The following is a 15471-nucleotide window of genomic DNA, read 5'->3' as shown; positions in this document are numbered from 1 at the left end:
TTTAATCATACACCTATTATATGTTTTTACCATCAAAAACTGAATTTTTAAAAATATATATGATTTAAAAAATAGAATAACAGATTTACCATTATTAACACACATTGTTAAATTAATAAATACCATTCTGTCATAATCAAATAAAAACAAAACAAAAATGGCATTTACAAAATATTTCAAACATTAAATAAATAATTTTAGATTAAAAAAATAAAATATGTGAAATATGTAATAATTTTTTTTTAATATGTATATACATATAATAGAAGTTTATAGAAGTTGTATGTAATAATATATATATATATATATTACAGTAATATACAGTATATATAATATAAAATATACATTACTGTAAATATATATAATGTTTGATAAATTACTGTATACATATATTACTCTATATACATACATATTATATATTTTTCATACATTTAAAAAAAAATGTATATAATTAATAAAAATAGAATAACAGATTTACCATTAACACACATTGTTAAATTAATGAATACCATTCTGTCATATTCAAATAACAACAAAACAAAAATGTCATTGACTAAATATTTCAAACATTAAATAAATTATTTTTGATAAAAAAACACAAATATGTGAAATATGTAAGAATTTTTTTAAATATATGTATATACATATAATAGAAGTTTATAGAAGTTGCATGTAATAATATACATATATATTTACAATAACATACAATATATATATAATATAAAATATACATTACTGTAAATATATGTATTTTTTGATAAATTACTGTATATTTATACATATATTTTTTTCATACATTAAATTTTTTTTTTAATATAATTAAAAAAATAGAATAACAGATTTACCATTATTAACACACATTGTTAAATTAATGAATACCATTCTGTCATTTTCAAATAACAACAAAACAAAAATGGCATTGACAAAATATTTTAAACATTAAATAAATAATTTTTGATTAAAAAAAACTAAAATATGTAAGAATTGTTTTAAATATATGTATATACATATAATAGAAGTTTATAGAAGTTGTATGTAATAATATATATATATATATATATAATGTATATATATATTTACAGTAATATACAGTAGATATAATATAAAATATACATTACTGTAAATATATATAATTTTTGATAAATTACTGTATATATATTACTCCCTCTCTATTTATATATATACATATATATTTTTTCATTATTTTTTAAAAATATAATTTAAAAAATAGAATAACATATTTACCGCTATTAACACACATTGTTACATTAAAGAATACCATTCTGTCATAATCAAATAACAAAACAAAAATGGCATTTACAAAATATTTCAAACATTAAATAAATAATTTTTGATAGAAAAAAAACTAAAATATGTAAAATATGTAAGAAAATGTAAGTGTATATGTATATTATATACTGTGTGTGTATATATATATATATATATATATATATATATATATATATATATATATATATATATATATATATATATATTTAATAGAAGTATACATACACCTATGACATTGTTAAATGAATAAATTAATGAATACCAAAAACTAAAATATTTAACACATGAAATAAATATTTTGTTGGAAAAAAATGAAATGTATTAAAATATATAAATATACTACTGTAAATATATATACAGTATATATATATATATATATATATATTACTGTAAATGTGTTTTTGATAAGTCTCTGTATGTATATTAGAGTATATAAATGTTTTTATTACATATTTTTATCACAATTTTTTTACATAAAATTTTTATCATACAACTTCTACATATACTTATATCCATCCATCCTTCCATTTTCTAGCACTTGTCCCTCTCGGGGGTCACGGGGAGTGCAGTAGCCTATCCCAGCTGCACTCGGGGCGGTATATATATATATATATATATATATATATATATATATATATATATATATATATATATATATATATATATATATATATATATATTTTTTATTACATAATTTTCTTAATCAATACATTGTTTATTATTCTAAATATTTTATAATTGCCATTTTTGTTTTTGTTTTATTTTTATTAAATATACATCTACAAAATATTTTAATACTGTGTATAAAAGAAAAAACTATGCAAAACTAAAAATATTTAAAATTGATTAAAAAAATAATTATTACAAAATGACTGAAAAAACATATAGAAATATTTGACACTACAAAACGCAGCACGAATATCTTAGTAAAAATAATAATGTTTGTGTTGATGACTTGTAACTCCTCACCTGGTATTTATCGTGCCGTGTCAGGTCCACTGGTGCGTCTGGCGGGGGGCAGCAGCAGGAAGGAGGGGCGTGTGGAGGTGTATCTCCATGGCGACTGGGGCGTCATTTGTGACTCCGGATGGAACGACCTCAACGCAGCCGTGGTGTGCAGGCAGCTGGGACACAGGTGACTGCGGACACAGCAGGCCCACGTACAACTTAGGACAAACCTTCACGACCTCTAAACCCCCCCTCCCCCCCACAGTGGCGGAGCGGTGGCAGCCGGGGGCTTCGGGCAAGGCAAAGGCCCGGTGCACCTGGACCAGGTGAGGTGCACGGGCAAGGAGGAGTTCCTGGGCGAGTGTCCCTCCCTGGGCCAAAGCATCATGGGCTGCAGACGCAGGCAGGCGGCGGGGGTCAGGTGTGACGTCGCGGCGCCGCAAGCGGTGTCGGCGGTTCAAGTCCCGCGCCAGGAGCTGAGCTGCGGCCTGAGGAAGCTGCAGGGGGAAGGGGGACGAAATATGCTCAGGTAGGACATTGCATTAGGTACTGACATGGACTTGTTTCTTCAGCATTGTCCACACGTTTAAGTCGGGACTTTGGGAAGGCCATTCTGAAACCTTCATTCTAGCCTGATTTAGCCATTCCTTTACCACTTTTGACGTGTCAGGTTCAAACACTGATGACGTCCATTAAACAGGCAAGAAGCAAGGAATTAAACAGAGACAGAATTCAATTTAGCTCATTGAGGAGAAATGTCCGGGCTGTACTCTTTGTACAGTCTTCCACCACGCTCTGACGAAAGATTGTACGCCTCCTCTTTTATTTGGACTTTCCCTGATTACATGGCGACAGCTGCTTCTAAAGGGACGGGGGTCATAAACAGCCGCTGCCTTTGGTCGCAAAACAGTTCAAAGAAAAGGTGCCTGGAGGGGGGTCAGGCCCTGCTTCCTCTCCGCTTTGTAGATCTCAGGTCAAGACAAAATATTCCTGTGGATTACAATAGATCAAATAAACTGAAACCTTCATGTCGCTTCCCATCCTACACAGTGGAGTTTTACAAGCTTTTTGATTGGTAGGATCAAAGACAGCTTTTGTCTGCTCGCCGGGAACTCATTTAAACACAAAGTTTTGTGACAACTTAGATACAATTATTCTGACAACGTGTGTTTGGGGTCATTGTCCTGTTGGGGCACCCAACTGCGCCCAAGACTTACCAACCTCTGGGCTGATGATTTTAGGTTGACTTTTTTACCATTTTCAAAAAAATTCCCGCTTTTCCCGAAATTCCCAAATTTTGGGGAAATTCCCATTGAAATGAATTGGCCATTCCTCAAACTTCCACAATTCCCACGTTCTTCAACCCGTTCAAACCATTCCACCTTTAACACATTCCACAATTGTGGAAATTCAAACTACCCTTTTTCCAAGTTCCAAACAATTCCAGATTTTCCCGAAATTCCCTAATACCATTTACTACTTCATCATCTCCTGCCCGATTTAAATAATTCCAACACCAACCAATTCAGCTCATTCAGGACATTCATGCTCCTAATCATTTAAAAAAAAAAATCCCGCTTTTCCAAAATTCCCAAATTTCCAGGAAGTTCCCATTGAAACGAATGGGACATTTTTTCAAAGTTGCACAATTCCCACATTTTTCAACCTATTCAAACCATTCCACCTTCAACACATTCCACCATCCTGGTAATTCAAACTTCCTCTTTTTTTCAAGTTAAAAAAAATTCCAGCATTTTCCAGAATTGCTGGTTTTCCAGAGCCCCATTTCCACACTTTTTTTTATAGCGACTACTCCTTCCACATTTTTCAACACATTTCAACCGTTCCACCGTCAAAACATTCCTCTTAATCAGGACAAAAAACGAAGTTGTTTTCTGAACTGGAAAAATTCCCGCTTTTCCTGAAATTCCAGGAATTCAGTAATACAATTTCTCAATTCAACATGTTACAACTTCAACATTTCTCGACCGATTTGGAAAATTTCAACACCAACCATTTCAACTCAATCAGACCATTTAAGTTGTTAACCATTTTCAAAAAAAGTCCCGCTTTTCCCGAAATTCCCATTGAAATGAATTGGCCATTGTTCAAACTTACGCAATTCCCACATTCTTCAACCCGTTCAAACCATTCCACCTTTAACACATTCCACAATTGTGGAAATTCAAACTACCCTTTTTCCAAGTTCCAAAAAATTCCAGATTTTCCCGAAATTCCCTAATACCATTTACTACTTCAACATCTCCTGCTCGATTTAAATAATTCCAACACCAACCAATTCAGCTCATTCAGGACATTCATGCTCCTAATCATTTTCAAAAAAATCCCGCTTTTCCCAAAATTCCCAAATTTCCAGGAAGTTCCCATTGAAACGAATGGGACATTTTTTCAAAGTTGCACAATTCCCACATTTTTCAACCTATTCAAACCATTACACCTTCAACACATTCCACCATCCTGGTAATTAAAACTTCCTCTTTTTTTCAAGTTAAAAAAAATTCCAGCATTTTCCAGAATTGCTGGTTTTCCAGAGCCCTATTTCCACCCTTTTTTTTTTATAGCGACTACTCCTTCCACATTTTTCAACACATTTCAACCGTTCCACCCTCAAAACATTCCTCTTAATCAGGACAAAAAACAAAGTTGTTTTTTGAACTGGAAATATTCCAGGTTTTCCCGAAATTCCAGGAATTCCATAACACAATTTTTCAATTCAACATGTTACAACTTCAACATTTCTCGACCGATTTGGAAAATTTCAACACCAACCATTTCAACTCATTCAGACCATTCAAGTTGATTACCATTTTCAAAAAAAATCCCGCTTTTCTCAAAATTCCCTAATACCATTTACTACTTCAACATTTCTTGCCCGATTTAAACAATTCTAACACCAACCAATTCAGCTCATTCGGGACATTCATGCTCCTAATCTTTTTTTTTTCAAATCCCGCTTTTCCCCAAATTCCCAAATTTCCAGGAAGTTCCCATTGAAATGAATGGGACATTTTTTCAAAGTTGCACAATGCCCACATTTTTTTAACCTATTCAAACCATTCCACCTTCAACACATTCCACCATCCTGGACATTCAAACTTCCTTTTTTTTCCAAGTTCAAAAAAATTCCAGCATTTTCCAGAATTGCTGGTTTTCCAGAGCCCTATTTCCACCCTTTTTTTTATAGCGACTACTCCTTCCACATTTTTCAACACATTTCAACCGTTCCACCCTCAAAACATTCCTCTTAATCAGGACAAAAAACAAAGTTGTTTTCTGAACTGGAAAAATTCCCGCTTTTCCCGAAATTCCAGGAATTCAGTAATACAATTTCTCAATTCAACATGTTACAACTTCAACATTTCTCGACCGATTTGGAAAATTTCAACACCGACCATTTCAACTCAATCAGACCATTCAAGTTGATTATCATTTTCAAAAAAAGTCCCGCTTTTCCCGAAATTCCCATTGAAATGTATTGGCCATTCTTCAAACTTACACAATTCCCACATTCTTCAACCCGTTCAAACCATTCCACCTTTAACACATTCCACAATTGTGGAAATTCAAACTACCCTTTTTCCAAGTTCCAAAAAATTCCAGATTTTCCCGAAATTCCCTAACACCATTTACTACTTCAACATCTCCTGCCCGATTTAAATAATTCCAACACCAACCAATTCAGCTCATTCAGGACATTCATGCTCCTAATCATTTTCAAAAAAATCACGCCTTTCCCCAAATTCCCAAATTTCCTCCAGGAAGTTCCCATTGAAATGAATGGGACATTTTTTCAAAGTTGCACAATTCCCACATTTTTCAACCTATTCAAACCATTCCACCTTCAACACATTCCACCATCCTGGTAATTCAAACTTCCTCTTTTTTTCAAGTTAAAAAAAATTCCAGCATTTTCCAGAATTGCTGGTTTTCCAGAGCCCTATTTCCACACTTTTTTTTATAGCGACTACTCCTTCCACATTTTTCAACACATTTCAACCGTTCCACCCTCAAAACATTTCTCTTAATCAGGACAAAAAACAAAGTTTTCTTTTGAACTGGAAAAATTCCAGGTTTTCCCGAAATTCCAGGAATTCCATAACACAATTTTTCAATTCAACATGTTACAACTTCAACTTTTCTCGACCGATTTGGAAAATTTCAACACCAACCATTTCAACTCATTCACACCATTCAAGTTGATTACCTTTTTTTTTTAAATTCCCGCTTTTCCCAAAATTCCCTAATACCATTTACTACTTCAACATTTCTAGCCCGATTCAAACAATTCCAACACCAACCAATTCAGCTCATTCGGACATTCATGCTCCTAATCATTTTCAAAAAATCCCGCTTTTCCCCAAATTCTCAAATTTCCAGGAAGTTCCCATTGAAATGAATGGGACATTTTTTCAAAGTTGCACAATTCCCACATTTTTAACCTATTCAAACCATTCCACCTTCAACACATTCCACTCATCCTGAAAATTCAAACTTCCTCTTTTTTCCAAGTTCAAAAAAATTCTAGCATTTTCCAGAATTCCTGTTTTTCCAGAGCCCTATTTCCACCCTTTTTTCTGGCGACTACTCCTTCCACATTTTTCAACGCACTTCAACCGTTCCACCGTCAAAACATTCCTCTTAATCTTCACAATTCCCACATTTTTCAACCTATTCAAACCATTCCACCTTCAACACATGCCACCATCCTGGTAATTCAAACTTCCTCTTGTTTTCAAGTTAAAAAAAATTCCAGCATTTTCCAAAATTGCTGGTTTTCCAGAGCCCTATTTCCACACTTTTTTTTATAGCGACTACTCCTTCCACATTTTTCAACACATTTCAACTGTTCCACCCTCAAAACATTCCTTTTAATCAGGACAAAAAACAAAGTTGTCTTTTGAACTGGAAATATTCCAGGTTTTCCCGAAATTCCAGGAATTCCATAACACAATTTTTCAATTCAACATGTTACAACTTCAACATTTCTCAACCGATTTGGAAAATTTCAACACCAACCATTTCAACTCATTCAGACCATTCAAGTTGATTACCATTTTCAAAAAAAATCCCGCTTTTCTCAAAATTCCCTAATACCATTTACTACTTCAACATTTCTTGCCCGATTTAAACAATTCTAACACCAACCAATTCAGCTCATTCGGGACATTCATGCTCCTAATCTTTTTTTTTTTAAATCCCGCTTTTCCCCAAATTCCCAAATTTCCAGGAAGTTCCCATTGAAATGAATGGGACATTTTTTCAAAGTTGCACAATGCCCACATTTTTTAACCTATTCAAACCATTCCACCTTCAACACATTCCACCATCCTGGACATTCAAACTTCCTTTTTTTTCCAAGTTCAAAAAAATTCCAGCATTTTCCAGAATTGCTGTTTTTCCAGAGCCCTATTTCCACCCTTTTTTCTGGCGACTACTCCTTCCACATTTTTCAACGCATTTCAACCGTTCCACCGTCAAAACATTCCTCTTAATCAGGACAAAAAACGAAGTTGTTTTCTGAACTGGAAAAATTCCCGCTTTTCCCGAAATTCCAGGAATTCCGTAATACAATTTCTCAATTCAACATGTTACAACTTCAACATTTCTCGACCGATTTGGAAAATTTCAACATTGACCATTTCAACTCAATCAGACCATTTAAGTTGTTAACCATTTTCAAAAAAAGTCCCGCTTTTCCCGAAATTCCCATTGAAATGAATTGGCCATTCTTCAAACTTACACAATTCCCACATTCTTCAACCCGTTCAAACCATTCCACCTTTAACACATTCCACAATTGTGGAAATTCAAACTACTCTTTTTCCAAGTTCCAAAAAATTCCAGATTTTCCCAAAATTCCCTAATACCATTTACTACTTCAACATTTTCTGCCCGATTTAAATAATTCCAACACCAACCAATTCAGCCCATTCAAGACATTCATGCTCCTAATCATTTTAAAAAAAATCCCGCTTTTCCCAAAATTCCCAAATTTCCAGGAAGTTCCCATTGAAATGAATGGGACATTTTTTCAAAGTTGCACAATTCCCACATTTTTCAACCTATTCAAACCATTCCACCTTCAACACATTCCACCATCCTGGTAATTCAAACTTCCTCTTTTTTTCAAGTTAAAAAAAATTCCAGCATTTTCCAGAATTGCTGGTTTTCCAGAGCCCTATTTCCACACTTTTTTTATAGCGACTACTCCTTCCACATTTTTCAACACATTTCAACCGTTCCACCCTCAAAACATTCCTCTTAATCAGGACAAAAAACAAAGTTGTTTTTTGAACTGGAAAAATTCCAGGTTTTCCTGAAATTCCAGGAATTCCATAACACAATTTTTTTTGTTACAACTTCAACATTTCTCGACCGATTTGGAAAATTTCAACACCAACCATTTCAACTCATTCAGACCATTCAAGTTGATTACCATTTTCAAAAAAATTTCCCGCTTTTCCCAAAATTCTCTACCATTGACTACTTCAACATTTCTTGCCCGATTCAAACAATTCCAACACCAACCAATTCAGCTCATTCAGGACATTCATGCTCCTAATCTTTTTTTTTTTTTTTAAATCCCGCTTTTCCCCAAATTCCCAAATTTCCAGGAAGTTCCTATTGAAATGAATGGGACATTTTTTCAAAGTTGCACAATTCCCACAATTCCCAGATTGAGTTAGACACCTGTGTGCTAGAACGAGTATAAACATGATCCTGACCCCTCATAGGACGGCGTGGCCCTGGCAGGTGTCTGTGTGGCTCCGGTCGCAGGGTGGAGATGGCGGGGGTCCTCTCTGCAGCGCCACCCTGATAAACGCCTGCTGGGCGCTGACGTCCGCCACCTGCTTCAGCAGGTAAAACACACCTTAGTGCAGAAGTAAGACCCTATTACTGTAACCAGGGGCCCCGTTTCATCACATAATCCTTCCCCCCCATAGGTTCGGGAGCGAGCCGTCCAGGTACTTGCTGCGCCTGGGGGCCTCGGAGCAGACCGTCAGCCCCGAGCAGGTGGTGGTCCACAGGAAGTTCAAAGGTCAGAGCGGCGGCCACGACCTGGCTCTGCTGAAGCTGCCCAGCGCTAAGGGCCACTGTTTGGCCTTTGACCCCGACGTCAATGCCGCCTGCCTCCCCGCGGCCGACTCGGCACCCGCCGGCGCGCCCTCGTCCTGCGTCGTCATGGTTACCACCGGCTGGAGCGGAGCAGGTGTGTATTGATCCACCTCGAGGATTTATTGGGAATATTAAATTGGTCAATAATTCATAACGTGGATTTTAATTCATTTTTATTTTGGGGTCAAAAAAAAGTCCCACTAAAATGATTGGGGATCTAAAAAGGCCTCACTCCTAAAAATAAGTTATATATAATTTTTTTTTAAAGTTTTTTATTAAATGCTTCAATAAGTAGATCAACTTAAGGTCTATCTATCGATATAAAGTTGTTTTTTTATGTTGTTTGGCCTCTTTGTCAATGGTAAGATCACAAAGAATGCAATATTGTCAAAGTGGAACATTTGATGTGAAGTAATTAGAGGCCTAAATAGGCCAATAATTCACAACAACATTGCTTTGAAATCATTATTTGTTTTTGAGCAAAGACAACTTTTACAAAAAAAAGTCTCACTAAAATTTTATTTTTTTCCCTTTCTATGCTTAGATCCCTGGATCAACTTCCAATCTAGTCGTCAATTATACGTTTTTATTGTGCGTTTTTTTGTTTGTTTTATGCCCTTTTTGTCAAAGACAACTTGTTTTTTATATGGCAAACACACAAAATATGCAAATATTTTACCTAAAACCACACAAAATATGCAAATATTTTACCCAAAACCACACAAAATATGCAAATATCTTACCCAAAACATCAACTTCAGGTCGATCTGTCGATATGACGTTTTTATTTATTTCTATTTTATCCCATTTTTGTCAAAAACCCTGTTTTTTATGGCAAGAACACAAAATTTGCAACATTTTCCCACAAAATAATGTCAAAGTGGAATATTTGATGTGAAGTAATTAGAGCCCTAAATAGGTCAATAATTCATAACAACATTGCTTTGAAATCGTTTTTTGTTTTTGTGCAAAGACAGCTTTTACAAAAAAGGTCTCACTAAAGCTCTCAGGGACCCAAAAGGGTCCCACTCATAAAAATTAAAAAAATAAGTATTTTTTTTTCTTTCTTTCTACGCTTAAATCCCTGGATCAACTTCCAATCTAGACGTCAATTATACATTTTTATTGTGCGTTTTTTTTGTTTGTTTTATTTACTTTTTGTAAAAGACAACTTGTTTTTTATATGGCAAACACACAAAATATGCAAATTTTTTACCCACAAACACACAAAATATGCAAATATTTTACCCAAAAACACAAAATATGCAAATATTTTACCCAAAAACACACAAAATATGCAAATATTTTACCCAAAAACATCAACTTCAGGTCGATCTGTCGATATGACGTTTTTATTTATTTTTATTTATTTATTTTATCCCGTTTTTGTCAAAAACCCTGTTTTTTATGGCAAGAACACAAAATATGCAACATTTTCCCACAAAACATTGTCAAAGTGTAATATTTGATGTGAAGTCATTGGAGCCCTAAATAGGTCAATAATTCATAACAACATTGCTTTGAAATCATTATTTGTTTTTGAGCAAAGACAGCTTTTACAAAAAAGATCTCACTAAAGCTCTCCGGGACCCAAAAGGGTCCCACTCATAAATGTTTTTTAAATAAATAATTTTTTTCCTTTCTACGCTTAAATCCCTGGATCAACTTCCAATCTAGTCGTCAATTATACATTTTTATTGTGCGTTTTTTGGTTTGTTTTATGCCCTTTTTGTCAAAGACAACTTGTTTTTTATATGGCAAACACACAAAATATGCACATTTTTTACCCAAAAACACAAAATATGCAAATATTTTACCCACAAACACACAAAATATGCAAATATTTTACCCAAAAACCCCCACAAAATATGCAAATATTTTACCCAAAAAACCCCACAAAATATGCAAATATTTTACCCAAAACATCAACTTCAGGTCGATCTGTCGATATGACGTTTTTATTTATTTATATTTTATCCCGTTTTTGTCAAAAACCCTGTTTTTATGGCAAAAACACAAAATATGCAACATTTTCCCACAAAATATTGTCAAAGTGTAATATTTGATGTGAAGTCATTGGAGCCCTAAATAGGTCAATAATTCATAACAACATTGCTTTGAAATCATTATTTGTTTTTGAGCAAAGACAACTTTTACAAAAAAGGTCTCACTAAAGCTCTCAGGGACCCAAAAGGGTCCCACTCATAAAAATTTAGAAAATAAGTATTTTTTTCCCCTTTCTACGCTTAAATCCCTGGATCAACTTCCAATCTAGTCGTCAATTATACATTTTTATTGTGCGTTTTTTTGTTTGTTTTATTTACTTTTTGTCAAAGACAACTTGTTTTTTGTATAGCAAACACACAAAATATGCAAATATTTTACCCACAAACACACAAAATATGCAAATATTTTACCCAAAAACACAAAATATGCAAATATTTTACCCAAAAACACACAAAATATGCAAATATTTTACCCAAAAACATCAACTTCAGGTCGATCTGTCGATATGACGTTTTTATTTATTTATATTTATTTATTTTATCCGGTTTTTGTGAAAAACCCTGTTTTTTATGGCAAGAACACAAAATATGCAACATTTTCCCACAAAACATTGTCAAAGTGTAATATTTGATGTGAAGTCATTGGAGCCCTAAATAGGTCAATAATTCACAACAACATTGCTTTGAAATCATTATTTGTTTTTGTGCAAAGACAGCTTTTACAGAAAAGATCTCACTAAAGCTCTCCGGGACCCAAAAGGGTCCCACTCATACATTTTTTTAAAATAAATATTTTTTTTTCCTTTCTACGCTTAAATCCCTGGATCAACTTCCAATCTACTCGTCAATTATACATTTTTATTGTGCGTTTTTTTGTTTGTTTTATGCCCTTTTTGTCAAAGACAACTTGTTTTTTATATGACAAACACACAAAATATGCACATTTTTTACCCAAAAACACAAAATATGCAAATATTTTACCCACAAACACACAAAATATGCAAATATTTTACCCAAAAAACCCCACAAAATATGCAAATATTTTACCCAAAAACCCCCACAAAATATGCAAATATTTTACCCAAAAACACACAAAATATGCAAATATTTTACCCAAAACATCAACTTCAGGTCGATCTGTCGATATGACGTTTTTATTTATTTATATTTTATCCCGTTTTTGTCAAAAACCCTGTTTTTATGGCAAAAACACAAAATATGCAACATTTTCCCACAAAATATTGTCAAAGTGTAATATTTGATGTGAAGTCATTAGAGCCCTAAATAGGTCAATAATTCATAACAACATTGCTTTGAAATCATTATTTGTTTTTGAGCAAAGACAACTTTTACAAAAAAGGTCTCACTAAAGCTCTCCGGGTCCCACTCATAAAATTGTTAAAAATAAGTTATACATTATTTTATTTTTCTTTCTACGCTTAAATCTTAAAACTTCCGATCTCGTTGTCAATTGTACGTTTTTATTGTGCGTTTTATGCTCTTTTTGTCAAAGACAATTTGTTTTTTATATGGCAAACACACAAAATATGCAAACATTTTACCCCAAAAACTAGGGATGTCCAATAATGGCTTTTTGCCGATATTCGATATTGTCCAACTCTTAATTACCGATACCGATATCAACCGATACTGATATATACAGTCGTGGAATTAACACATTATTATGCCTAATTTGGACAACCAGGTATGGTGAAGATAAGGTACTTTAAAAAATAAAAATAAAAAAAATAAAATAAGATAAATAAATTAAAAACATTTTCTTGAATAAAAAAGAAAGTAAAACAATATAAAAACAGTTACATAGAAACTAGTAATGGATGAAAATGAGTAAAATTAACTGTTAAAGGTTAGTACTATTAGTGGACCAGCAGCACGCACAATCATGTGTGCTTACGGACTGTATCCCTTGCAGACTGTATTGATATATATTGATATATAATGTAGGAACCAGAATATTAATAACAGAAAGAAACAACCCTTTTGTGTGAATGAGTGGGGGAGGGAGTTTTTTTGGGTTGGTGCACTAATTGTAAGTGTATCTTGTGTTTTTATGTTGATTTAATTAAAAAAAAATACAAAAAAAAATAATACAAAAAAACGATACCAAAGAAAAAAAAACGATACCGATAATTTCCGATATTACATTTTAAAGTATTTATCGTCCGATAATATCGGCAGGCCGATATTATCTGCCAAAAACATTTCAAACTTTAGCTCCATTGGGTACCACTAGATGGAGCCCTCCAAACAGCACTAGTGGTACTTGGTACCTCAGTTTGAGCTTAAAGATGATGATGATGATGATGATGATGTTTGCGTCCTAGACTCTGTGCTGGCCTCCTGGGTGCCCCTCATGTCGTCATGGCAATGCAAGAAGCGCCACGGCGACAGCTTCTCCAGCCACGCCACCCTCTGCGCCGGCAGCCCCCCGGACACCAGCCTCCTCCACGGCGACGGTTGCCGGGGCAACTCCGGAGGCGGGCTGCTGTGTCAGGGGGAGTTGGGTCGATGGGTACTGGAGGGGGTCGTCGCCGGCGGTTATGACTGCGCCGACCCCTCCTCGCCGGCGCTCTACACACGAGTCGGACGCTTCCGGGGCTGGATCGACGACGTCACCGACGGCCAGAGCGGCCGACGAGGGGTCGCGTCCAGGTCGGAAACAAATGACATCATTGTTGGCGGCGTCGGACGACAACACCAACGCCACGCGGCGGACACCCACGCGCATGTGACCGCCTAGGGGGGGGGGGGGAAATCCAATCTGAACTCACCTCCGCCGATTGGCCAGGTGGCTGTGTGTGTGTGTGTGGGCGGAGCTCGCTGTGTTGCCCGGACGACGGCCCCGAAAAATGGCGCAGCATGTGCTTTTATTTTGAAAAGAAAACAATCGCTAGTGTGTGCAGCTGGTCAACATGCAAGCGGACGTTTTATTCCGACTAAAAAAAGAAGAGAAAGAAGGGCTTTTCTTTGCTGCATCTTGATGATTTCAAGCCATGACTAAGATACTTCAACAAGGAACGTTCCAATGTTTCCACGTCAATACTTCTCGTCAATAACACAAGAGCTCTATGCACTAAACAATAACACTCAGTAAGGTGTTTATCCTACAATAACACTCAGTAAGGTATTCATCCTCCAATAAGTGTCTATATTACACAGGTATAGATCATCATTATGTTGCAAATGACCTCATTTCCAACATTTGATGTTGGAAATGTGGGTCCAAACTATAGAAGCCTGTTTCCGCCACTGAAAAAAATACCCCAATAATATCTCAGATTTATGAGAGAGAAAATGTCTTAGTTATGAGATAAGAAAGTTGAAAATAAACGAGATAAAAAGTCGAAGTGATGTGCGAGAACTTGTTTGTGTCACAGTTTGGACTTTTTATTTCATAATTATGGCTTTTGATGTCATCATTTCGACTTTCTTTTCTCAGTAATTCGACTTTTTATCTCAGAATTCTGAATTTTTATCTTAAAATGATGACTTATTTCATAATTATGACTTTTGATGTCATCATTTTGACTTTCTCCTCTCGTTAATTCGACTTTTTATCTCAGAATTCTGCTTTTTATCTAACAATTATGACTTTTTATTTCATAATTTTGACTTTATGTAATCATTACAACTTTTGATGTCATCATTTCGACTTTCTTCGCTCATTAATTCAACTTTTTACTTCAGAATTCTGCTTTTTAATCTACTAATTATGACGTTTTATTTCATAATTATGACTTTATCTAATCATTACAACTTTTTAAGGCTTCATTTCGACTTTCTTCGCTCATTAATTCAACTTTTTACCTGATAATTCTGCTTTTGTATCTACTAATGACTTTATTTCATAATTATGACTTTTGATGTCATTTCGACTTTTTATCTCAAAATTCTAGTTTTTAATCTAATAATTATAACTTTTAATTACATAATTTTGATTTTATCTAATCATTACGACTTTTGATCTCATCTTTTCGACTTTCTTCTCTCATTAATTTGACTTTTTATCTCAGAATTCTGCTTTTTATCTAATAATTATGACTCTTTATTTCATAATTATGATTTTATT

The 15471-nt window shown here is 34.4% G+C and overlaps 1 protein-coding gene across 1 annotated transcript in view; it reads left to right on the top strand.

Moving 5' to 3' along the window:
• LOC133577900 (neurotrypsin) overlaps nt 1-14805 on the top strand; it is a 63120-nt gene extending 48315 nt beyond the window's left edge. Inside the window, exons 9-13 of the mRNA XM_061932017.1 lie at nt 2284-2425; nt 2504-2767; nt 8994-9119; nt 9204-9469; nt 13727-14805. Of these exons, the coding sequence (XP_061788001.1) occupies nt 2284-2425; nt 2504-2767; nt 8994-9119; nt 9204-9469; nt 13727-14142 (1214 nt within the window). The 3' untranslated portion in view covers nt 14143-14805. The remainder of the gene's footprint in view (nt 1-2283; nt 2426-2503; nt 2768-8993; nt 9120-9203; nt 9470-13726) is intronic.
• The last annotated feature ends 666 nt before the right edge of the window (nt 14806-15471 follow it).

The sequence above is a fragment of the Nerophis lumbriciformis genome, linkage group LG39, assembly GCF_033978685.3.
Source record: "Nerophis lumbriciformis linkage group LG39, RoL_Nlum_v2.1, whole genome shotgun sequence".
In the NCBI taxonomy this organism is placed as follows: Eukaryota; Metazoa; Chordata; class Actinopteri; order Syngnathiformes; family Syngnathidae; genus Nerophis; species Nerophis lumbriciformis.
The sequence above is the reverse complement of the archived record's forward strand: the minus strand, read 5'-3'. Positions and strand labels throughout refer to the sequence as shown.